Here is a 26,427-nt window from a genome sequence, read left to right on the forward strand (position 1 = left end):
TTTTTAGCACCTTTATCCAAATAAATTATTCTGTGAGCTACATAATTTCTGCAAAAAAGTATACTCTGAATTCCCAATAGCCATCTCAAAGCTGAACCTTTATAGCCATCAATTTGTAAGATTTGTTAGAGCAAATAAGTTAACTTATACTCTGCAGGACATATCTATTATTAGATTTTTAAAGTATATAAAATATGAGCTTTAATCTTTGATGCATCTATTTTTACATTAAAAAAAATTCTTTGTGGTTACTAATAGGTCTCAACAACATAATAGTACCAGAATTACTCTATCTACATTTTGTAGTGTTATTTTGCTTTAATTGTTAAAATTTTTTATTTTAATTGTTAAAATCAGGAATTAAAAGCAAAATGAAAATTTTGACTTGATTAAAACCATTTCCTTGTCATTTTTAACATATCCTGACTAATATACCCTGCACAAGGTATGGGGAATTAATTTTGTTAGATGCTTTTGCAACAGATTCTGTAAGCTTCTTTTAATATCTGTTCATCACAATCTAAAGTTTATTTTTATTTTGAAATCTCTAAATTTTTTAAATTTGAAATTGATCTATTTTTCTCTGTTTTTTGTATCTTTATTTGCATCTTCCAGAAGCTGAATCAAGCCTCTGTCATTTATTTTACATTTTAGAACACCCAGGCTTTATATACCTTTTAGCTAAGGAATTCAAAGAACTTTACTTAGGTATGAAAATATTATAATTAAAACTTATAGCATTTTTCTTCCTGGCTAAAGCAAAGGCAGGTAAAGTTACATAAATATTTACACAGGGTTAGACCTAATACGTTAAAGCCACAGCTCTTGGTGTGGTTTTTAAGAGAAAGGTAACACCTCCATTCTGCAGCTGCCTGTGTGGGCTTGGGCAAGTCACTCAGCTTCCTCAGGCCTCGGTTTTCTTATCTGTAAAATGGGGGGTGGGTGGAGGTGGTGGCCTGGATTGAGGCCCCTTCCTCTTCTAGCTTTGTGATCTGAACATCCTATAAAAAACAAAGTGACAAGGAGTGATTTTGGAGGGGTGAGAAGAGGGCCATCAGAATAGAATATGAATGGGAACAAGTATGCAATCCATAGCCCGAAAGAAACTGGAAGGGAATATGTTTTAAGTGGACCACTAAGGTCACTGTCTCTTTTATCCCCAACCTGTTCTCACTCATCATTTTCCCTACTTCTTCCCTCAATAAATGCGTGACCCAGATATGCTTAAAACTTTAAAAAAAAAAGAGGCTGGCTCAAGCCAGATCTCAACATCACTCCTAAAAGTTTGTTCTCCTTCCCTATCATGAACTGGAGAACCATTGGGGAGCAGCAGGGTGCTGCTATCTTTTCCTGGTGCCCAGATTTTCCAGGTGTGGCTTCAACATTATGCATACTGCATTTTAAATTCCTAGGATGTGAGAAGCATATATATTGAAATGTAAGTGTAAAAATGAATTGCAGATCCACACAGATATTTTTAATAGTTCATTGTTCTCATTTACATCAATTATCTCTTATTAGAACTGATAAAAAGTTAATTACATGTAGAAATGCATTCTGAAGTATAAATTTATCTTGAATGGTGATTTGTTTTTTATTATCTACATTATTGTTCCCATTGTTGTAGATAAGTAAGGATTGATTGGGGATCCATCTATATTCCTGATTTTATTGTACCTGGGGGAAAAAACCCAAAATTTTGCTTGAGAGAGGCAGTATGATCTAATGAGAAAGAATACTGGAATTGGAATCAGGACACTTCAGTTCTAATTCTACCTCTGCTTAATAACTGGATGATTATGGACTTACTAACTTCTCACAGTCTCCATTTTCTCAGCTTACAAAATTGGCATGATACTTGTACCTCACAGAATTGTTGTTGAGGAAGTCCTTGTAAACCCTTACTGTGCTGTATAAACATCTTTTTAGGCTTGGAGACTAAACAAGCTATTTTAACTTTATGATATGCATATCCCTGATTAATTTTACCCATCTGTGAATCTAGTCCTGTTGCTTCTGATTTTAGGATTTCAGTAATTAAAAAAAAAAAAGAGGGAAATAAAGCCAGTATCAGTATTTAGTATCATAGATTCAGCCTTCAAGAGCTGGAAGAGCTATTGACTCTTGGTTATATACTATATGACCCTTTTTTTTTTTAACATTAGAAAATTGAGACCCAGAGATATTAAGTGATTTGTCTGAAATCACACTGGTAATAAGTGGCAGAGCTAGGATTCCAAACCAGAGCTTCTGGTTGCCAATCAGATACTTTGTGTACACAGTTTATTCTTTGTCCTTTTTTTTTTTTTTACTAAATTTTAAAAGATTCATATTTTAAGTAGACATCAAAAAGTTATTATTTAGGAAATTCTGTTCTAAACAAAATGCCCTCAAACTCTCCAATATACTTGTATACTTTAAAAAAACAACTACCCACCAAACTTTTTTTTTAAGATTCATTGTTGTTTCAGCTACTCAGGTACACTTTACCAAAACTAAATCAGCTTCTCTTTTTGGGCAAATGTGCATGGGCATAGGTTCAGCTGTTTGATTGATTGGTTAAAGATGCTGAGTAGGTCCATTTCATTGAGTTCTCCTTGTAGTCATTCATTTTCAGATCAGATATGGTTTGTATCATATTAATTCTTTTAATGTGAATTTACTAATCTTTTCAGCAATCTTTTATCTCTGATAAAAGTCTCATTTCTAAGATACATAAGGAACTGGGGGCAGCTACGTCGTGTAGTGGATAGAGCACTAGCTCTGGAGTCTGGAGGACCTCAGATTACATACTACTTCTGTTACCCTGGGCAAGTCACTTAACTCCAGTTGCTTCCCCCCACCCCAAAAAGAGCCATTCCCCAGTTGATAAGTGGTCAGAGGAACTAAGTAGTTTTCAGAAGAAGAAATCTGAGCTGTCAATAGCCATATGAAAAAATGGTCAAAATCACTAATAACCAAAGAAATTAAAATAAACAATTCTGAGGTATCACTTCACACCCATCAGATTGACTAGTAAAAGAAAGGATCTGAGCTTAAATTTTCCTGACTCCCAAGTTCAGTGTTCTATATCCTGTGCCACCTAGCTGCCTCACATATGATCATAATTTTTGCAGTTTTCCTATAGATTAATAGCTTTGGGGTTTGAAAACTGTAAAGTTTCTATTTCTTTTTTTTGGAGGGGCAATTGGGGTTAAGTGACTTATCCAAGGTCACACTGCTAGTTTTGTGTGTGTGTGTGTGTGTGTGTGAGAGAGTCTGAGGCTGGATTTGACCTCAGGTCCTTCTAACTCCAGGGCTGGTGCTCTATTTACTGTGCCACCTAGCCACCCCCAAAATTTCTATTTCTTAATCTTTATGGTATAGTATGAGAGGTGGTGAGATTGTTTATATGTTCAACCAATAATACCCAGAAATTTTTGTGTAACTAAATGTATATTACATTGATTTGTTTTAGGGAAGGTACTACATTTTCCCAGACTCATCATCATCTGCCTGCTAGACATCAATACCCCCAACCACCATCTGATTCAGGTAAAAAAGGGAATGATTACAAGAGGATGGACTTTAGTTATATTTTACATTTATTTGTTATGGATTGAAATAATTGCCAAGAATGAGCATTTATAAGTAAATAGGAGTGATCATTCTTTATCCTGAAAATAGGCTAATGTAGCTGGCTTTGTGTTTCATTCACTTTTTCAGTTAATTAGAAAATCTGCAGAAATTCAGATTGTTACTTTGCTTTTTGTAATGCTAATACTTAGGTTTATAAAAGTTCTTAAGTGTTAAGTTTTCTTAAAGAAAAAAAATTGTTTTCTTGTGATAAAATATTTCTGTTTTGTTTTTGAAGGAGGAATTAGAAGGTCTACATCTATGTCTTATGTTGATGGCTTCATTGGGACATGGCCCAAAGAAAAAAGGTAAATAATAGAAGTTATTTTTAAATATAGCCACCAAGTAAATCTGTTAACCAGATTACCTAATCCAAGTTTGTATTTAGTCCCTAAACTAAGGGAAGCGTTAGACAGTAGGCATGTAGTTGTATAAGGGATTAAATATGGTTAAATTTAGAAGCTTGGTGGGTCAGGTGCACCTCCTGACATCTTCCATGAGATCTCCATAATTATAAGCAGGTAGAAAAAAGATAATGTTTTCTCCCTAAAAGGTTCATCCAAAATTATTTTATTATATTTGAAGCTGTTCTTTTCTTGAATTATCTAAGGATTTTATGTCATTTTTTTTTCTTTTTAAAGATCATCAGTACATGGAGTTTCATTTGATATTTCTTTTGATAAAGAAAATAGTGTCCGGAGATCTACAACAAACAGAGGAATCACTCGATCTCTTAGCAATGAAGGTCTTACACTAAACAACAATCGTATGCCTAAACACATTAGGAAAAATTTGTCCTTCAAGCCAGTGAATGGAGAAGAGGAGACAGAAAGCATTGAAGAAGAAAATAATATAGACTCTCCAAGTGACCTCAAATCCTGTGCACCACATAGTACAATTGAACTAAATTCTAATGAAAATATTCATTATAAGCTTCCAAATGGAGCTTTGCAAAATAGGGTACCTCTAGATGAATTTGGTAACCAGATTGAAGCACCAAGCATTGAGGAAGCCTTACAAATAATTCATGATACTGACAAATCTCCCTGTAGCCTCCAGTCAGACCAAATCACAAATGGGTTCTTTCTTCACAGCCAGGAAATGAGTCTCCTTAATTCAGATTTAAAACTAAATCCATCTAGTCCTGATGTCATAACTGACACAAAAGGCACTCTGAGTTCTGTGACTGATACTACAGAGGTAGATACTGGAATCCACGTCCCTTCAGAAGATATTCCAGAAACAATGGATGAAGATTCTTCTTTGAGAGACTACACTGTTAGTATGGACTCAGACATGGAAGAACCCTCCAAGTTTGTTCAGGATTATGATATGCGAGTTAACAACCACAGAGAAGCTCTAAGTCCTTGCCCAAGTACCATGAGCACCAGGTCTCAACCAGGCAGCAGTGCTTCTTCTAGTTCAGGAGTTAAAATGACGAGCTTTGCTGAGCAGAAATTCAGAAAGCTGAATCATACCGATGGCAGAAGTAGTGGGAGCAGCTCTCAGAAAACTACTCCAGAAGGCTCTGAACTCAATATTCCTCATGTTGTTTCTTGGGCCCAGATCCCAGAAGAAGCAGTGATTCCTCAAGGAAGGGACACTACCCAACTACTGGCTTCTGAGATGGTTCATCTTAGGATGAAACTAGAGGAAAAAAGGAGAGCTATAGAAGCGCAGAAGAAGAAAATGGAAGCAGCTTTCACGAAGCAGAGACAGAAAATGGGCAGAACAGCCTTCCTCACTGTGGTGAAAAAGAAAGGAGATGGAATATCCCCTCTTCGAGAAGAAGCAGCTGGTGCTGAGGATGAGAAAGTCTATACTGATCGAACAAAGGAAAGAGAATCACAGAAAGCAGATGTGCGAACTAATAAATCTTCAACAGAAGTAATGAAAGACAGTATTGAGAACTCTCAAGGCAAGTGGTTGAAGTCTCCAACCACACCTGTGGATCCTGAAAAGCAATGGAACTTGGCAAGCCCCTCTGAAGAGACTTTAAATGAAGGAGAAATTTTAGAATATACAAAATCCATTGAAAAGCTAAATTCATCTCTTCATTTTCTACAACAAGAAATGCAGCGTTTGTCATTGCAACAAGAGATGTTAATGCAGATGAGGGAGCAGCAGTCTTGGGTGATTTCACCTCCACAGCCTTCTCCACAGAAACAGATTAGAGAATTTAAATCTTCCAGACAAACAGGACTGTCATCTCCAATTGTGCCATTCTCTTCAGACTCCCCTCGTCCAACCCATCCATCTCCACAGTCTTCTAACAAAAAGACCTCCTCCTTCCCTGTTAAAATTCAAAGGACTCCTAGACCAAATGAACTCAAAATAACACCTTTAAATCGCACCTTAACCCCCCCTAGGTCTGTGGATAGCCTTCCTCGGTTGAGGAGATTCTCACCAAGTCAAGTTCCCATTCAGACTAGATCTTTTGTATGTTTTGGAGATGATGGAGAACGCGTGTGTGAGCCTCAGTTAAAGGAAGCTAAATCCACAGAAGAAGTAAAGGAGGAAGCAGAATCCAAAGGGACTTTGGAGCAGCATGTTCACAAACCAGAGGAAAAGGAGCTCAAACCTGTGGAGTCATCGGTTTCTGAAGTATTGTCACAACCTATTACAGAGACTGTATGTCTTACACCAAATGAAGATCAAATAAATCAACCCACCATACCACCCCAGACTTCCACTTTGCCCACTCCAGCTCCAGCTCCTAAAAATGTAAATTTAATTGAAGTTTCCCTTTCAGACTTGAAACCTCCTGATAAGGCTGATGTATCTGTTGAAAAATATGAAGGAGAAAGTGACAAAGAACAATTTGATGATGACCAGAAAGTGTGCTGTGGATTCTTTTTTAAGGTATGTAATTTAAGTCGTACTGACATCTTCCAGATAATGTATGAGATTCGATGCTAAAATATCCTCCTTGAATATAGGCACCAGTTTACATGTTTACAAAATGCCCCCTGATTCCGCTCCTCCCATAAGTCCCCTGTAAAAAGCCTTTTTAAAATAAAAAATTTTCATATCTCTTTAAAGAACTGCCAGTTTGGGAAAGGGACTAGAAAATATGAATCTTGCATTTTGGATTTTGTCTGTAGCTATCTTTTTTTTAAAAACCCATTTCTTCTTTTATATGTTTCTTTTCTTTTAAATTTTTCATTTTATCTATCACTTTGATTTCCAAATATATCCTTCCCTCCCTTCTACTCAGAGTCATCCCTTGTAATGGAGAATTTTATAAATAAAAAAAGGGAAAAAGAATCCATTCAGCAAAACTAATATCACATCAACTTAGGCTGACAGTATATGCAATTATATATATATTTTAAAACTTTGCTAAATTAATAGGACTATATAAATTATACCCATTTTCATAACATATTAGGCATAGGGAATACTCAGCAGATGATGGTTTCCCTTGTAAATCTAAAACAAATGTCTTCTTCAGGCCTTTATCATGGAACATATTCCTAAACTGGCCAGCAGAGGGCGGCCCTGCACTGGCCATCTGTTGAGGAACCAGTAACATGGGAGTATAGAAGAACATTTGGAACAGGTTTCTCAGAGGAACCTTGGGGAATCGGCACCAGCCATCATGCCCAGAACAAAACAGGGTTGTCCACATGTCTGACCCCCCCTGAGTACAATGCAAAGATACTGCTACTCTGCCTTTAAATGTGTTTAAGTTATTAAGATTGCCTACATCTGCCTTAGTGTCTGAGCCCCCATGTCACGAAACGTGCTCTGCTTGGGAGAACATTGAATCTTGTCACACAAACAGCTCTCTTGCTATCACCTTGACCCCATGGCTGTCTCCATCCTCTCCTTGGAAGCTGACCTTTTTTTAGCCTGGCTGTGATACTTCATGTTTATCTCTCTTGAACCTTACCTTTAGCCATCTTGTTCCAACCTATTGATCGTTATCTGTCCCTTCCAGCTTCATTTCCTTCATCTCTTTGCCGAATGATATTTTCTTGCAAGGCCAGAACCTGTTGCCCTCCATTAGAGATATTCTTTTAAATTGATATGAATCTATTAATCAGCATTGGATTTAATCATTCAGTTCTAAGGCCCTTTAACTGTATTCTCATCCACTCCACCTCTCCCATTTTTCACATTGATGTTATATTTTTAGCTTGTGAATAAATTATTCTATTAATACTTGATTACTTCATTTTTCCAGGTAATGTTAAAAAATCTCAAATTCATTGTCCATGTGCTTTCATTTTAATTTTTTATCCAATATTTTTTACACAAGTGCATGTAAAAACAAGTTTTATCATTTTTAAAAACATTTTTGTTCTAAATTCCCCCCCTCCCCCCCTCACTCATTAAGAAGACAAGCAATGTAATATAGGTTATACATACATGTGCAGTTATGCAAAACACATTTCCATATTAGTTATGTTGTGAAGGAAAACATAGAACTACTCCTCCAAAAAAAATTCCAATAAGGTTGGAAAGTTTAAAAAGTATACTTTTACCAGTATTTTGACTCCTATCAGTTCTTTCTCTGAAGATGGATTGGATTTTTCATCCTTTGAGATTGTCTTGGCTCATTGCATTACTGAAAATAGTTAAGTCATTAACAGCTGATCATCATACAATATTGCTGTTACTACGTACACGATGTTCTGGTTCTGCTCATTTTACTTTGCATCAGTTTATGTAAGTCTTTCCAAGTTTTTTCTGAGAGCATCCAGCTTGTCATTTCTTAAGAGTAAAATAGTATTCCATTACAATCATGTGCCGCAACTTGTTCAGCCATTCCTCAATAGATGAATATCCCTTAAATTTCTAATTCTTTGCCACCACTAAAAGAGCTACTGTAAATATTTTTTGTACTTGTACTTTCAATATTACATACATTAAAATACTATGTAAGCATGGGTTCTAATCCCATGTTTGCTATCTTTATCCCACATGATTTTATTTAACTTCTCTGAGCCTCAGTTTCTCATGTATAAAAGAGGAGGGTTGAACTAGACCACCTCAGTGGGCTGTTCTAGTACTAAATCTATGACCATATGAACAAAAGAACTATTTTGAAAGTCATTATTATTAGATATGCTTTTATATAAATTTCATTTCTGTCTTACATCACCTTATACTGCCTAATGTGAAATACACCTAATAGATTTGCATAAATTTTCCATAGCCTGTTGTGTGAATAGTTCATATATCCAGCTGGAAGCACAGCCACTACCAAATATGAAACATTTGAAAATTAGAGTGTAGTCACCTAAGGTTATCCATCTGCTTTCTTCTAAATCCCCCTGTTAGGATGATCAAAAAGCAGAGAATGATATGGCAATGAAACGGGCAGCTCTGTTGGAGAAACGATTGAGGAGAGAGAGAGAGACTTTACTTCGAAAACAGCAATTAGAAGCAGAATTAGAGCATAAGAAGGAAGAAACAAGGTAATTGAATTGTTTCATATGTTAAAATAGTATGTCTTATTCATTTGTATTCATTAATAGCGTTGAAGCATGCTGGGATTATTAATTCTGTAGTATACCATACAAATAGATAAATGTATTCATTTTTAAATGTTTTTTAGTTTTCAGAGTATCTTCAGACTGTTTTTCCCCTAAATGAAGTAGCATATTCTCATGAGGTTTAAAGTATTTAAAAGTCTAATTGTGTAGAAATGCATTTTTAAAGAAATTTAAATTTCTATAATTGAGTGGTATCCTTTGTGAAATAAAATTAATGGTTATTTCAGAAAAATTATTTGTGAACAGAACTAGATTTTTTGGAATGCTTCCAGTACCTAATAATTACTTTTGATTTGTTTCATATAAACATACTCTTGTGTACAGTTATTGCTTTAAGCTGTGATCTTTAATATTAGGAATTTAACTGTATTTTATTTCATAGGCGTAAAACTGAGGAAGAACGCCAGAAGAAAGAAGATGAAAGAGCACGTAGAGAATTTATTAGGCAAGAATATATGAGAAGAAAACAACTGAAACTCATGGAAGATATGGATACAGTAATTAAGCCCCGCCCTCATGTAGCAAAACAAAAAAAGCAGCGGCCAAAATCTATTCACAGGGATCATATTGAATCACCTAAAACACCAATCAAAGGTCCACCAGGTAACATCTTGTTAGAAAGAGTCTGTTCATATAAAAACACCAGCTTGGTTTGAGATACTAACTTGGCCTTGCATTTATTATATTCTTGTGCTAAATTGATAAATTTACTTTAGAAATCTGCATGCATCTTAATTGGAAAGCCAAAATTAGCAGATGAAGCTCATGTTAATATGTTATGTCTGCATGCATATATATAGCAAACACAGATGTGAATGTTAAAAATCCCCAATATAAACACTAACCTTTTGTGGTACTTTTGCCACTGTTGAACTCTTTCAATTTACTAACCATTCTTGCACTTGGAAACTTAGGAGTGTATTATAATTTGGAAAACATGAAATGGATAAGAAGGATTTCAGCATAATAAGAAATGCAAGGTAAAAAGTCCTTAAAAAACTCCTTTAATATATAAACTAATTAAAGATCTTCATTTCTTATATCTTGAATGAATATCTTTTCTCTTTCATTTCTGCATGGTTACTTCTTATTCCCCAAAATCCTTATTTTCTTATGATCTAATATTTTGGGAAATTTGACAAGATTCTCTTAGTTTTTTAAAAACCTAAGAAAACTGCCAGTATAATAATTATATGCAACAAAATATTGTTGCTCATATACAAAAGAATTATGTATTGGTTACATTTGCTTCACTACTCAATATCTCTTTGGAAAAAATATCACATAAATACTTAATACTTCAAGTAGGAATGATTTCATAGGACTATAGATTTGGAGCTGGGAGTTTGAGGTCATTTAGTCTAACCATTTTGCTTTTCAGTTTCAGAAACTGAGAGGTTGAGTAACTTGCCCAAGGTCACAGAGCTAGTAAGTGTCTGAGACTGGATTTGAATTCGGGTTTTCCTGACTACATATCTGCTTTACCACACTGTGCCATTATTTCACTGGTGTAGATACTCCCTCTGGACATAAATCACAGCCCCTCTTTTCATTCTTAACTGGCGTACCTGAGTTGTTGCAGCCCAAACAGCTTATCACATAGTGGCTAATCTAATGATAAGAATCTGAATTTAGTTGAGCTGGTCCTCAGCACTCCTCTCCTCAAATGCTTTTTCTTCTTGTCACTACTGGCCCAAGCTCAAACCCAGCTGGCATAGTCTTTGTAAACACAAGTACGTACCTTCATGTCATGAGGAGGCATCAGACTAGAACTTTAGTGGAGAAAATATTTAACATTCCCTAAAAAAAGTTTCTGTAATTTAAAAGCTTAATTTTTCCACCTGCCAATAAAAGATTTCTGAAGAAGCCTTATGACTTGCAGAGTTGGATTTTTTGGTTGTTTTTATTAAAATCTTTCCTTACAGGATTATTGTTTCATATGTCAGTTAAAGAGTTTGCCTTCTGGAAATAGCACATTTTAGCAAAAAGTTAAGATTATACTTGCTTATCATGAGTATGTCAGTAATGTGTTATACATTCATGTTTAAATGTTAGAAAATTGACAAGCCCTACATATATGCATGCAGCGTATTACAAGTTAAGATGAATACTGAGTGAAAAAATATCATAGAAGCTCAGTTTCCATATGCTGGTGTTATCTAATGAACAGACTCTTTGCTATTTGCCTGTTTAAAAATTCTAACTTTGTTTTTATCCAGGGTCACGAATTTATCGTGTTTTTTCAGTCTCTAGCCTTTCTTTGGCATCACTGAACACAGGAGACAATGAAAGTGTGCATTCAGGCAAGAGAACACCAAGGTAAAGTAGTCATCATTAACATTTTTATTGGAAAATTATCTTCAATTTTCTCAATTTGAATGTTATAGAATCCCTTATAATGCCTTGTGCTTCATTTTAACCCTTCATTTAAATCATATCCATAATTCTACCTATAAGACTAACTTTTCTTTTCCTTTAGAAGACTTTTTTCCCCTGATCATAGATTGTCAATACTTTGTGTGCTCTTCATGAAAACACTTATATGTATGAATTGTCACTAAAATTGTCCTAAATAAAATTCTGATGGGGGTGGGGGTGTAGTAAAGAAAAAGTGAAGTTATTCAGATTGGTAGTGCCAGTTATCTTTTGGGCTTATTAATCCTTTAGAGTAATGATATTTTTTTGCTACTAATTTGTCAGTTTATTACTAGAATTCCATTTTTATACCATTTTTCCTTATAAAAATTGTCCTCCAAAAAAAGGAAATAATCAAAGTTGGAAGGGACTCCAGAGGCCATCTAATTCAACCATACCAAAAATGAAAATCCAATTTAGCTATGCCACCCCCACCCCCCAGAGGTCATAGAACCTTTCCTCAGAAACTTATAGTGAGGAGAAAACCCACTATCTCTTGAAGGAGACAGCTCCACTTTGGGATAGCTCAAAGTGTTAAGAAGGTTTTCCTTTTACCCTTTGCTTCTTTCTGTTTGTGCCCCTGAAGCCAGGCAGAACTAGTCTTATTCCTCTATCCTTTGATAACTGTTGAAGTACTTTAATGCAACTATCTTTCACCACCACCCCCCTCCCCCAAGTCTTCTCTTTTATTGCCTACAGATCCCTAATTCCTTCAACTAATGCTCAAAATGCATGCTGGTCATCTTTTATGAGAAGATAAAGGGGCCCCAAAGAACATTGTTCCACTCTCTAGATTATTAGTGAGAATTAAGTATTCCTTTAAAAGAATGCAAGAAGGGATTTAGTGTAAAAACAAATCAGGAAAAGGATATGAAGAGGTAGAGGGGGAATCCTGACCCAGGTCAGAAGGTCCTGGGTTGGTAGAATGCAAAACAGGGGAGAACGAAGACCCACTAAACACTTAGTGATAGTTAACTGCTATGAAGCTCTTCCTGAAGAGGGAGCTCTGGATCCTCTGCTCATCTTCCAGGGAACTCTACTTGGAGCCACAGGTGCCATCAGGTGAGGGGTCATCAGATAAGGGCTAGAAGACAAAGAAACAGGTGCTGAAAGTGACTGAGGACAATAGAGAGGTCTGCTGTCTTTCTGATACAAATATCTAGAATGTTACAGAGAACCTTCCCATACTTGTTAAACCTGATGACTACCACTCATTTTGGTGGTTCCATGTGGACACAGAGGAGATTGCCAAAAGGAATCTAAAAAGTGTTATTAAGGATTAGAAAATCTCAGTCAAGAAATAGAATTGTCTTTTTTTTTTTTTAAAGCAGTTGGGGTTAAGTAACTTGCTCAAGGTTACACGGCCAGTTATTTCTGGGTGTGGTGCTGAGTATCTGAGCCCAGGATTCGATCTCCAGGTCATCCTGACACTGGAGCCGGTGCTCTTACTCACTGTGCCACCTGGCTGCCCCTTGCCTTCTTTTTAAAAAAAAAATGATTTGGGGATTTGTTCCACCAATAAATCTCAGGGGATGAGTTTATTTTCCTTTTCTGGCCATGATCTTCCTTAGAATTCTGTGGTACATAACAAATCATTGAATTCCTTACCATCTAGAAAGGAGCCCAGTGGTTCAGTGCCCACAGTTTACCTTGCTTATACTATCCTTCTAGATGCAAGCTGATCTCAGCTTCCTTCTTCCAGTCCTCATATTTCTTCTCAATCTTTGCTGCTTGTTTAAAATTTCTTCCTCAGAAGTTAGTTTTTGCCTCCTTATTTTGCCCAATGAGCAGGCCATAGTGGAACTCATACCTCCATCAGTATGGGGATGCAAATGGTGAGTGGGATGCAATTCTTCACCATTTTTTGCAATTCTTTGTCTGTGCCAGCTCATTATTAGACATGTTGTAGAACAGAGCCTAGTCTGCAGTAACAATTTCTGAGTCCCAAGAAAAGTTGTCCATATGTGACACTCAGTATTAGTGGTTCTTATTGCCACCCCAGATTTGTACTGTGTGAATGCAGTAAGACCCATTCTATTTGTCCAGCTCATACTTGGGCCTCTTATGTATGGACTTCTTCTTGCCCCCCCCCCCCCCACCTTGCAGCACTTGGGCCAGTTGTCATAAAATATATCCATTAATTGTGTAGGCTGCCATAAGTAGTGTTTTTATTTTATTTTGCTTTTTGGAGGGCAATTGGGGCTGAGTGACTTGCCCAAGGTCACACGGCTAGTTTTTGTGTTAAGTGTCTGAGGCAGGATTTGAACTCAGGTCCTCCTGACTCCAGAGCCAGTGCTCTATTCACTGCTCCACCTACCTGCCCCGGTAGTGTTTTTATTACTGCATATCAAAGGCTAGAACTTTAGGTGAGAAAGGGGTATATTTGGGAAGTTACCAAGTGGCAAGAACATGGTGTCTGAGAACAGTACTTACATTTCTGAACTGCAGTTTAAAATACAGGAACAATGTATTCCTGTCTAGGGAGGGAGTATATATCTGACAAAGACTTGTGAAAAGGTATTCGTCATACCCAGATACACCACAGGAAATGGATATCTATAGGAGCCTATAAAACCCATGGTCTAAGAGATCTTCACAAATACACAAAGTGTGGGTAGCAGGCAAAGTGAGCTAGAGATCCTAATACAGAGAAGCAAATTTAACCTTATGGTATCATTATGACTTGGTGGGATGAAATCCTTAATTAGACCTGCAATTCTGAGACAGAACACTTTAAGTAGAAGGAGCAGGATAAAGTGGGGGGAGGGGGGAGAGAAGTATTAAGAAGACAGATTCATGAGAAGAAATCTGGGAATCAAAATAAAAATAGAGGATGGAGAGCATTTGTATAAAAACCAAGACAAATAGAGTAGAAGCAATGTTGTCATCACAGCATACTGTGGACCACGAGGACAGAAGGAATAAAAAAGTTATAGGAGTTTCAGAAACATCACAAGCTTGGCATGAAAAAGACATGCTATAGTAGTGAGGGAGGGGTGGTAGAACCCCAATTAAATGGACATCTACTTTCTCTGCCTAAAGCAGAGAAGCTAATAATTTCTTGAAATCTTAATGATAGTTTCATCCTTCAAAAGATAAAAGAATTAGTGAGAGAAACTACTTTTGTGGATCTCATTCTCACCCACAAAGAAGACACTGGTTGCTAGGTTAGAAATGATTAGAAACTTAAGGGGGAACGACTATCCCACTTTAGAATTTGTGATAAAAAAGGAAAGTTGGCCATAGCCTAATATGTACCACAGATTCTCAGAGGGAAGATTTCAAAGGGTTAAAAGAAAAGAATAATCAGCATCCCATGGATTCCAATTTTACAAGATAAGTCAGCCCAGTGGACATGAGAAGCTCTGAAGGATGAAAAAATTCAGAAGACACTAAAAGAAATAATTCCAGTGAGGAGGAAAATGGGGAGTTAGTATAGAGATTATTATATTGTATGCGCACGGAACTAAATAACCAACTTGGATTATTTTTTAAAGAAATGATCAGAGAACAAAAGTAAGAGCCGCTAATTCTGGGAATACAGAAGCCGTAGAATATTTTTAGTTGTGTTAGAGATCATTTTGAACTGAGGATGTCAAGGAAAATGAAGAAGAATAAAAAAAGTATTTTTTAAAGCTATATTGGGGGAGGCTATCAAAGAAAAGATAAGAATAATACTTGCAGTAAATAAAAAAAAATACTTGCAGCAATAACTCAGGACAGAGAACAAGAATTACGACTCAGCCCTTCCACTTTCACTTCTAATGAGACACAATTTTGGACTGGAAAGATCCTAGCAAAAATGGCAAAGGGAAAGTTGATGCACAAGTTAAGTAGGAACCGTGCCTTTGATGAATCAAGTAACCAGACCCAGATGTGCTGTATCTGCAGATACTGAAGGAACTGCTGGCAAATGTGACTGCTTAGTCACTGTCAGTGCATGATTGTCATACACGACTATACATATGTTAGTGGAGACTTTGTTTTTCTTGCTTTCCAATTAGTCGGGAAAGGACAGGGGGAGGGGGGAAGAAAATTTGGAACTGAAAATAAAATTGAAAAACAAAAGATTGTGATGTACCCACAATCTATAAAAAATAGAAATTATACTATCTAGTTCATGTTATCAGTCTCTGTAATTTATCTCTTATTCATTTCTCTTGAAATAGTCTTAGTTTAAGGTGGACAAACTATTTTGTCTCTTTAGGTCAGAGTCTGTAGAGGGCTTCTTATCTCCAAGTCGCTGTGGCAGCCGAAATGGTGAAAAAGACTGGGAAAATGCATCTACAACCTCTTCAGTAGCATCTGGGACAGAGTATACAGGTGAGTTTCTGTGTTGTTTTTAGAGAAATAATTGAATTCGGAATATTTATTACAATAAAGATGAATTTTTCTTTTAAAAAAAAAAATTAGGCTCTTTGGATAGCTTTCTCTCACCTGTACAGGAATCTCCCAGGTTTAGGCTAAATACAATATAGAGGGTCACATTCTTTTTTTCTACATATGTATCCAAAGTTTTATTGTATAGGCCCACTTAGAACATGACTTCTCCTGAAAAACTGAACTAGAATATAAAACTGCTGGAGTTTGGATAAGAACATATTAGGGATTTCATGTAGCTCCCTTGAATTATTGGGGGGGTAGACAGGTGTAGATAAAAGGTAGCCAATTTTAGAAATACAAAAGTAATTTAAAAGTAAAGAAAATAACAACTGCAGTTAGGTGAATATAAATGAAACATCGATTTTTAAAAAGATCAAAGTAATATGTTTTCCACAATATATACACAAAGTATACAAAAATATACCCAAATTTAAATTGAAACAATGGACTAAAATTTAGTTCCAGCTAACTCAAGAAAATAGGGAGTTCCTGTGATAATATCTGGCTGAGTCAAATTCAAACCAAAAGCACTGAGAGATGAACAAGGTAGTTCTTTTCCTACATTTTGGACCAGTCTTTCTTGCCCCTATATATGGGTGTATCCAAGGCTGAATTCTTAACCCTCCCCTCTTCTTTCTTCATCCTTTATTTTAATGTTCTTATTGGTTTCCATGGATTCAGTGGTCATCTCTGTACAAGTGACTTCAATCTAATATCCAGCCCTTCTCTTTCTCTTGTATTCTGGTCCCTCATCGCTAATTTCTTGCTTGACATCTCCTCTGGATGTCCCATAGGCATCTCAAACTCAGCATGTACAAAACACAACTCATTATCTTTCCCCTTAAACCTAGTTCTCTACGTAACTTAGTTCTGTTGAATGTGCTACCACCATCCTCAACTCTTCACTCACCATCCCTCGCATGCAATCAATTACTAAGCTTTGTCATGTCTCTCTTCTGCATTCACCTCTTTCTCATACCAAGGCTAGTCCATGCCCTTATCATCTTTACCTTGTACTATTACAATAGTCTCTAAATTGGGTCTCCCTGCACATGGTCTATCCTCTCTTGGGCAGGGAGGTCCATGCCCAAGCTCCACTTAATGGCTGTATTTTGGGCCCTCCTGGCTTAGAGTGAATGTCAATGGTAACTGTTTCTCTTTGGCACAGTAACCCTCAAGGTCTTCCCCTCTCAGCTTGATATTTTTTCTAATTAAAGGGGCCATCCCTTGACTCACTTCTTAAAGAGGCCTATTCACTGAAGTGAGAAACTGAAAAGGCCTTAGCCTAAAAAGCCTTTGCATCCTGGGTCATCTCATCTTGATGAATATCTGGTCACTGGATCCAGATGGCTCCAGAGGAGAAAATGAGACTGGTGCCCTTGCACAGCCCTCCCTCACTCAAATCAAAGTCACCTACAAGTCATGTCATCATTTCCCTGATGCCATGGTCATCTTCAAAAACGAAGGACAAACACAAGTCTATCCTCTCTCCAGTCCACCCTACACACAACTGCTAAAAGGACCTTCCTAATGTACTTGTCTTTCTAAGTTATTGATCCTCTTAAGAAGCTATAGTGACTTCCTGTTGTCTTTATGAACCCCTTTGGCATTTAAAGCCCAAACCTCTCTTTCGAGATTATATAGACAGGATGTCCCAGAAGTCTTAATGCAGTTTTAAGCTATTAAATCTAGGAAGAATATAATGAGTTCTGTTTTGTACGTGCTGAGTTTGCGATGCCTGTGGGGCATACAGGGGCGATGTCAAGCAGAAGTTAAAGATGGGGAATTAGAGCACAGAAAAGAGCTTGGATGTTTAGAGAGGAGAATCATTTGTATAGGCATGACAGTTGAATTCATGGAAGCTGATAAAGTCATTTAAGCTTTAGCTGTTAAAGCCAAAAACTGCACCAAGACCAATGGGGCACCTTTTATTGCTCTCTCCTTGTACTGTATGTTCCAACCAGATTTAAATTGTCCTATTTAATATTCCTTGTTTACCATGTTCCATCTCCCATTCTATGCCTTTGCACAGGCTGTTCTGCCTAGAATCCTTTCTGCTCACCTCTTCTTCTTGGAAGAAGGAGCCCTAGCTCCCTTTAAGGTAAATTTGAGTTTGATATAAACCACCACCACTCCCTCCTTCCTTCCACATTATTATGTTGTTATTTTGTCTATATGCTACAGTTACTTGTCAACATATTGCTTCCCACTTTAAGGATAAAAATCTCCTTAATGGCAGGGACTATCTCGCTTATATATCTGTGTCTTCAGTGCCTGCCACATGGTAGGTAATAAATGCTTAGTGACTGATTATATGTATTATATATATATATATATATATATATATATATACACACACACACACACACACACACACATTTATATTATAAAGTACACGACTTTAAATATGGGCACTGATGTATATAGCAAGTAATTTATAAAGGAAAATAGTGTCTCAAAGGAAAACAGTACATTAATAATAATGGACAGTTGAAAATTCTTCATATCAAAACATGAGACAAAAAGAAAACTAGAAAAGAATCTTGAAACTGGAGAGCAAAGAATTTTCTTTTCCCCCAAATACACATTGAGCAGTTACAGAAATTGATTAGTTCTTGGTCACAGGCAAATTTGTAAAATTTTGTAATGAAATTATTCATCAAAAGAGAAAAAAGGACTGTATGTTAAGATTTGAGCCATTTGTGTAAAGATGATAATTGTATTCATGGAAGCTGATAAAAATCATTTAAGTTTTGGCTATTAAAGTTTCAAAGGGCTGTTAGATGGCACAGTAGATATAGCACTAGGCTAGGAATCAGGAAAACTAGTCTTCTTGAATTAAAATCCAACCTCAGACACTCATTAGTTGTGTGACCCTGGGCAAAGATAAAAAAGTGAGAACATCTGTGCCCTCAAGGAGCTTATGTTCTAATAGGTAGATAAGCACGTACTGGGAGATGGTGACCGGGGAAAAGGGAGTTTGGTCTGGCGAGAGAATAAGAATTATAGGTGCCATAGGGATAGTTGTTGAGTGGCTGGACCAGAAGAGTTTTTAATGGTTCATTGTCAGAATTGAACCTCTTTAATGGAATACCCTTGTTCTCTGGACTATGATGTTCTCTGGACTATGATGTTTAACACTTTCATCAGTGACTTGGATAAGTGTATCTGTTGGTATACTTATCAAATGTCTATCAAACTGAGAGGGAGGACACATTGGACTTGATCTTCCTCACTAGCTATTACCCTATTTCCTCTGTTTTGTGGCTACATTCCTTGAGAAAGGCCTTCTACAGTTAGTACCTCTGTTTCTTAACTCTGCATGCAGTGTGGCTTTCAGCCTTGTCATTCAACTGAAAATTACTCTTTCAGAGTTAACAGTGATCTCTTAATGGCCAGATGTAATGATCTTTTCTCAAACCTCATCCTTCTAGCCTTTTGCATTTTTGGCATTGTTGATCACCCTCTTCTCTCCAGGTTTTTGTTACATTATTCTCTCATGGTTCTTCTCCTACTTATCTGACCTCTGCTCTGCCCCTCCTTCTCATTTATCAATCCAGTATAAATGATTCTCAGTTTATTCAATTCTCTCCTAACCTGGTCTCATATCTTCAGTTGCCTACTTGACATCTCATACCAGATGTCCCATGGGCATCTTAAATTCAGCATGTCTAAAACTGAAGTTATCTTTCCCCAAAAAACTCTTACCTTTTCTGTAACTTACTTCCCTATTACTCTCAAGGGTATTACTATCTTCCCAGGCACCCATGCTTGCAGCTTAGGTATCATTCTTGACCTCTCACTCTCTCTGGCCCCCCATATCCAATCATTTGCCAATTCCTGTCACTTCCACCTTTGTAAACATCTTCCATATATGCCCCCCTCTGTCCCTCTGACATTGCTGTTACCTTAGTACAAGCCCTTATTACCTCACTCCTAGATTATTAGTAATAGACTTCTGGTTGGCTCCTTGCCTCAAGTCCCTCCAGACTGCAATCTCTTTTCCTTTCGACTATCAAAGTTATCTTCCTAAAGCATTGGTCTGACCATGTCAGTTCCATACTTAAAAACCTCCAGTGGCTCCCCATTATCTTCAGGATTAAATACAAAATCTTCTGTTTGACTTTTAAAGCCCTTTATAATTTGACCCCTTCTTACCTTTCTACTTTTTATGTTACTTCTTTCAAAACAGTGACACCAGCCTCCTTTCTGTTCTCGAACAAGACCCACCATCTCCTGACTGCATTTTTACTGGCTTTCTCCCCTAACTAGAACTTTCTCTGCCCCCTGTATCCTGGAACCCTTTCCCAGTACTGCTCAATATTGGTGATTTCTCTTTGATATTATCTCCAAGTTACTCTTATTTGCACAATTATTTGCATGTTGCCTTTAGATTGTGAGTTTGTTGAAGGCAAGGACTGTTTTTCCCCATTCTCTGTATCTCCTGTGCTTAGCACAGTGCCTAGCCCATAGTGGTACTTAATGAATGATTGTTGGCTTGGCAAAGATCTTGACAGGCTAGAATACAGGACCATATGTGATAAAATGAAATTAATATAGATAAATGTAAAGTTTTATACTTGGGTTCAAAAAATCAGCTTTATAATTTCAAGTTGGGAGAGGTATGGCTAAATGTCAGTTAATCTAAAAAGATCTGGAGTTTTAGTAGTCTGCACATTTAATTTTAGTCAGAAGTGGGATATGAGAGTCAAAAAAGCTAATTCAAACCCAGGACCTATATGAACACAATTACAAAACACTTTTCACACAAATAAAGTCAGATCCAACTAATTGGAAAAACATCAGTTGCTCATGGCTGGGTTGAGCTAATATAATAAAAATGACAATTTTACCTAAATTAAATTACATATTTAGTGCCATACAAATCAATCTACCAAAAAACTACTTTATAGAGCTAGAAAAAATAGTAATAAAATCATTTGGAAGAACAAAAGGTCCAGAATATCAAAGGAATTAATGGAAAGAAATGCTAGGGAAGGTGGCCTAGCCATACCAGATTTTAATCTGTATTATTATAAAGCAGCAGTCATAAAAACTACTTGGTACTGGTTGAGGAATAGATTGGGTACATGAGACTCAGCAGTCAATGACTATAGTAATCTACTGTTTGATAAACCCAAAGGCCCCAGTTTTGGGGATAAGAACTCACAATTTGACCAAAACTGCTGGGAAAACTGGAATATAGTATGGCAGAAACTGGGCGTAGACCAGTTTCTAACACTGTATATATCAAAATCAAGTAGAAATGGGAGCATGATCTAGGTATAAAGACTGATACTGTTAGCAGTCTGGGAGAGCAAGGAATAGTTTACCTGTCAGATTTATGGAGAAGGGAAGATTTTATGACCAAACAAGAGTTAGAGAACATGGTAAAATGCAAAATGGATAATTTTGATTACGTTAAATATAAAATTTTCTGTACAGATAAAGCCAATGTAACCAAGATTAAGAGGGAAGTGGAAAATTGGAAAAGAATTTTTACAAGCAGTGTCTGATAAAGGCCACATTTCTAAAATATACAGAGAATTGAGTCAAATCTATAAGAATACAAGTCATTCCCTAATTGATAAATGGTCAAAGGATATGAGCAGGCAATTTTCAGATGATGAAATTAAAGATATCTATAAGCATATGAAAAAATGCTCTAAATCACTAAATCAAAACAACTCTGAGGTACCACATCTCACCAGCCAGATTAGCTAAGATGACAAAACAGAAAAATGATAAAGGCTGGAGGGGATGTGGAAAAATTGGAACACTAATGCATTGTTGGTGGAGTTGTGAACTTATCCAGCCATTCTGGAGAGCAATCTGAAACTATGCCCAAAGGATTATAAATAAGTACATACCCTTTGACCCAGCAATACTACTTCTAGGGTTATATCCCAAAGAAATCAGAAAAGTGTGAGGAGGACCTGTATGTACAAAAATATTTATAGTGGCTCTTTTTGTGGTGGCAAAGAATTGGAAATCGAGAGGATGCCCATCAATTGGGGAATAGCTGAACAAATTGTGGTATATGAATGTAGTGGAATACTATTGTGCTATAAGAAATGAGGAGCAGACAGACTTCATGATAACCTGGAGAGACATATATAAATTGACGTTGAGTGAGAAAAGCAAAAACAGCAGAAATTTGTACACAATTACAGACACAACGTATGTGTGATGACTAACTTTGATAGACTGGGCTCCTCTCAGCAATGTAAGGTTAAAAGACAACTCCAAAAGACTCATGATGGAAAGAGATAGCCACATTCAGAGAAAGAACTACGTAGTCTGAATGCAGAGTGAAACGAACTACTTGCTCCCTTTCTTTTTCTTGTTTTGTTTTGTGTTCTCTTTCCCATTGTTCATTCCATTGGTTATAATCTTTATTTACAACCTGACTAATGTTTAATGTGAAGATATTTGTAGATCATATATTTGACGTGCCGCTGTGATGGGGGGAGGAGGAGAGGGAGGGGGAGAAAATTTGAAACTCAAGGGATTGTAGAACTGAATGTTATAAACTGAAAGTAAATAAATAAATTTATATATATATATATATATATATATATATATATATATATATATATATATAAATCTAATTCAACTGTTAGGCTTTTTAGAAGACTGTTAGTAAGAGAAGCATAGTACCCTCTAGGACTTGAAAAGTAATGGTCCACCTGTGCCTTGCCCTCAGCAGATCACATCTGGAATAAGAATATTGTATTCTGTTCTGGGCGCCACGTTTTAGGCAAGGTGTGTCAATCATCTGGACGATGCCCGTGGGCTAGCATTTAACACTGTGAAGAGCCATGTGTCCATCACGAGAATAAATTGAAGGAATTAGGGGTGTTTAGCCTAGAAAAGGCAGGATTAGCTGAATGAGGAAGTAGACATGCAAGTTGGCCCCCTAGTATTTGAAAGACTAGTATGTAGATGAGAAAATAGACCTGTTTTACTTGGTCCCAAAAAGGACTACAAAGGGTTAAAATTACAAGTGATAAATTTAAGTTTATGGAAAAATGTTATAACTTCTAGTCTCTACCAAGATGGAATAGTTTGTTTTGTAAGAGTAGGGAGCCCCCTCTCTCCAGAGACTGTCAGACAGAGGCTAGGAGACCACTGGTCAGATGGGCTATGGAAAGACATTCTTGTGCCAGGGATAGGCAGTGTTGAATGGCCTTTGAAACCCTTGAAATTTTTTAAAATAATGGAAAATATAACTATTTCACTTGAAAAAAAAAAAGAAAATGTATGTTAAGTGAAGGTAGCAAGGTTGAAATACTTGTGATATTTCAATGTTACATAGAATATTATTGAACTTAGAAAATATGACAGATAAAAAATAACAAAAGTAATGGAAGACAGTTTGATTCAAAATGGGGTGGGGAAGAAAATAGAATTAGAAGAACATATAGTATCCTAGAATTATAGATTTAGACTTGAAAGAGACCTTACAGATCATCTTAGTCCAACTCCCCTCATTTTGCAGATGAGGAAACTGAAGATAAGAGAGGTTAGGTAATGTGGTCAAGTCACATAAGTGCTAAAGGGCAAAGCTAGAATTTATGTTCGTGTCGATTATATTTTTAAACAGTCAAAACAAACTTCTTAAATCACAAGGGAAAAAAGAGATAGGAAAGGAACAGAGGAAAATGTTATCATTCTGTAACTTAAAAAAAAAATCAGGGGGGCGGCCAGGTAGCACAGCGAGTAAGAGCACTGGCTCCAGTGTTGAGAAGACCTGGAGATCGAATCCCGGGCTCAGACACTTAGCACTACACCCAGAAATAACTGGCCGTGTAACCTTGAGCAAGTTACTTAACCCCGATTGCTTAAAAAAAAAAAAATCAGATCATGAATAGTTTGGAGTTTAAGGGTTTTTTTGAAAGTCTATTCTTAAGTATAATCCTGAATGGGGAAAAAAATGGACATTTTGCTAAAAGCCTCAGAACTCAAGGGAAAATTTGACATATAACATCCAGGAGAAATAGAAGGTAAACATTAAAGACCAATTATTTATAGATATTTATTTATAATTTATATTTATAGATATCTTTATTAAAGACCAATAATTTGACCGGTAAGGTCAGATTAGTAGCAGTATTCTTATGATTGTCTTCATTATTTGGGTAGTTTGAAAGAAGGACATGGGCTGAACTGAGTATGATGGGGGTGATTCTAAGAAAATAAAATGGTAGAGAGAGATTAAAAGGAGTAATTATCTCATACAAATGAGGCATAAAAGAAAAAGTTAATACAGAAAGAAGCTAGTTGGGGAGGGCAGGTAATGCTGGAAACTTACTCATCAGGAATGGATTAAAGAGGGAAATGTGTGTGTGTGTGTGTGTATACATATATATGTTTATATAGTCTTCTAAATTCAGAAAGAAATAAGAGAGCAAGGGAATAGGGTGGGAAAGGACACAATAAGGGAGGGACTTTTTAGAGGGGTGGGTAGGCTAAGGAATAGGAGAGCAGGGTTGCAGGTAGAAGGTAAGCAGAGGAGTGAGGAGGGCTAGGGAGAATAAGGTGAGAAGGACAGTGAGGAGGAAAATGCACAAGTAATTGTAGCTTAGAATATGAAGGGACAGATTTACCCATAAAGCACAAACAGCAGATTAAAAATTTGTATTCAGCAATATGCTGCTTTCAGGAAACATAAAAACAAGAGATATATACAGATATAAAATAATGGTCAGGAGTAGAATTTATGTTAAAAAAAAGCAGGAGTAGAAATCATGATCAGAAAGTTAAAATAGATTTAATCAAAAGTGAAAAATAGAGAAACTATACTATATGTCAGCAATATTATACAATATTGTTTTAAGCCATTTAAAATACCCAAGTATGTACTGCCAAAACAGACACAGGAACGATATGAACTTAAACATAAAACACTTTTTATACAACTAAACTCAGATCTAAATATTTGAAGTAATATTTATTGTTTATGGGTAGGTTAAGCCAATATTAATTTTAAAATGACAGTTTTACCTAACTAATCTATTTATTCAATGTCATCCCAATTAAATTACTAAAAAATTATTTTACTGAGTTAGAAAAAATAATAAAGTTCATTTGGAAGAGCAAAATGTCAGGAACTTCAAAGAAACCAGGAAAAAAAGGTGTAAAGGAAGTAGATTCAGAAGTATTAGACCTTAAACTATATTATTAAGAGAGAGCATTGTTGAAGTGTAAAAGGGATAATTTCGATTATTTTAAATTAAAATTTTCTCGTATAAAAACCAATGTAACCGAGAATAGAAGGAATGCAGAAAATTGGGGGGGAAAACTTTCATAGACAATCTCTCAAATAGGATGTGATTGGGTGGAAATATTGCTGTGGTATAGGAAATGATGAGCTGCTTGATTTAGAAAAACATGGAAAATCTTGGACATGTGAAGGAAGATACTGTCCACCTACAGAGAAACAGATGGAAGGTGGAAGTAGGCATAGTATGACCTTGCATATGTGTACATGAATATATACATATATGTATGTTTATGCGCATACACACAGTCTTTAGGGTCGGAGAGAGGGAGGTGAAAAAAAACCCCAGTAAAAATGGCATGGCGGAGAATGCAAGAAAAACAACAAGGAAGCAAAGAAAAGGCTGGGCAACTTTGAAAACAATGTGTAGTATTTATTATGTAAGTTTTCTTGAAATGGAAATTTGTTGTTTTATATTGAATCCTCTCATATGGCCTGCTGTGTACATGACAATGTTTTTTTTTTTCTTTTAAGTTTAAAATAATAACCGAAAAAGTATATTCTTCATTTTGTTTATTTGATTGCTGGTATTTGATAATATCATGAGGCTTATAATTTATTTTTTAATGAAAGACAAACAACCAAGACTTGAACTACCCGTTGTTGAGTTTCTCTCCTGGAGCTTTCAAGCAGAGGTGACACGGCAGTGGATTGGTGCCTTGGATGGGGATTGTATTGTATTCATTAATTAACTTCAGAAATGTATTCAAAGCTTCAGGAGCTCCTAACATAGAACATAAGCCTGACACCCGCTAACATAATGGCACTTGTGCCACTTCAATAACAGTGGCTATTCTGATGTGAAAAAAACTATCATACTGGAGATTTTTAAAGTTTTTAAAACATCTTTTCCACAGGACCAAAGCTCTTCAAAGAGCCCAGTGCAAAATCCAATAAGCATATAATACAAAATGCGCTAGCTCATTGCTGCTTGGCTGGAAAAGTAAATGAGGGTCAGAAGAAAAAAATACTGGAGGTAAGAGAAGTTTTTATTACAATGATTCTTTTTAAAGTGATGAATGATTAAATTATAATACTGTCTATTAGATTAAGTCAGGATTTAGAATAGGGAATGGAATTAGAATTAGTCAGGTGTTATAGTGGAGAGGACATTGGGATTAGAATCAGGAAGAGTGCAGTTCCTACTTCCAACACTTTCTGGGCAAGCCTCTGCCTCACTTTTTTCAGTTGTAAAATGGGAGTAATAGAATTGTACCTACTCCCCAT

At 36.3% G+C, this 26,427-nt stretch overlaps 1 protein-coding gene across 3 annotated transcripts in view; it reads left to right on the forward strand.

Moving 5' to 3' along the window:
- CAMSAP2 (calmodulin regulated spectrin associated protein family member 2) overlaps window positions 1-26,427 on the forward strand; it is a 154,677-nt gene that overhangs the window by 124,550 nt on the left and 3,700 nt on the right. For 2 of the 3 annotated variants that reach the window (XM_069074526.1, XM_069074525.1), the window contains 8 exons: window positions 3,458-3,534; window positions 3,854-3,923; window positions 4,257-6,477; window positions 8,905-9,041; window positions 9,502-9,722; window positions 11,366-11,438; window positions 15,742-15,857; window positions 26,058-26,176. In XM_069074526.1, coding sequence (XP_068930627.1) covers window positions 3,458-3,534; window positions 3,854-3,923; window positions 4,257-6,477; window positions 8,905-9,041; window positions 9,502-9,722; window positions 11,366-11,438; window positions 15,742-15,857; window positions 26,058-26,176 — 3,034 coding nt within the window. Of the gene's footprint in view, window positions 1-3,457; window positions 3,535-3,853; window positions 3,924-4,256; window positions 6,478-8,904; window positions 9,042-9,501; window positions 9,723-11,338; window positions 11,439-15,741; window positions 15,858-26,057; window positions 26,177-26,427 lie in introns of all 3 variants that reach the window. The other variant, XM_069074524.1, reaches the window with a different exon arrangement.

This window comes from Petaurus breviceps, unplaced genomic scaffold (genome assembly GCF_028583685.1).
Source record: "Petaurus breviceps papuanus isolate PSGF00001 unplaced genomic scaffold, PetGlider_PUasm1.0 90895, whole genome shotgun sequence".
Lineage (NCBI taxonomy): Eukaryota > Metazoa > Chordata > Mammalia > Diprotodontia > Petauridae > Petaurus > Petaurus breviceps.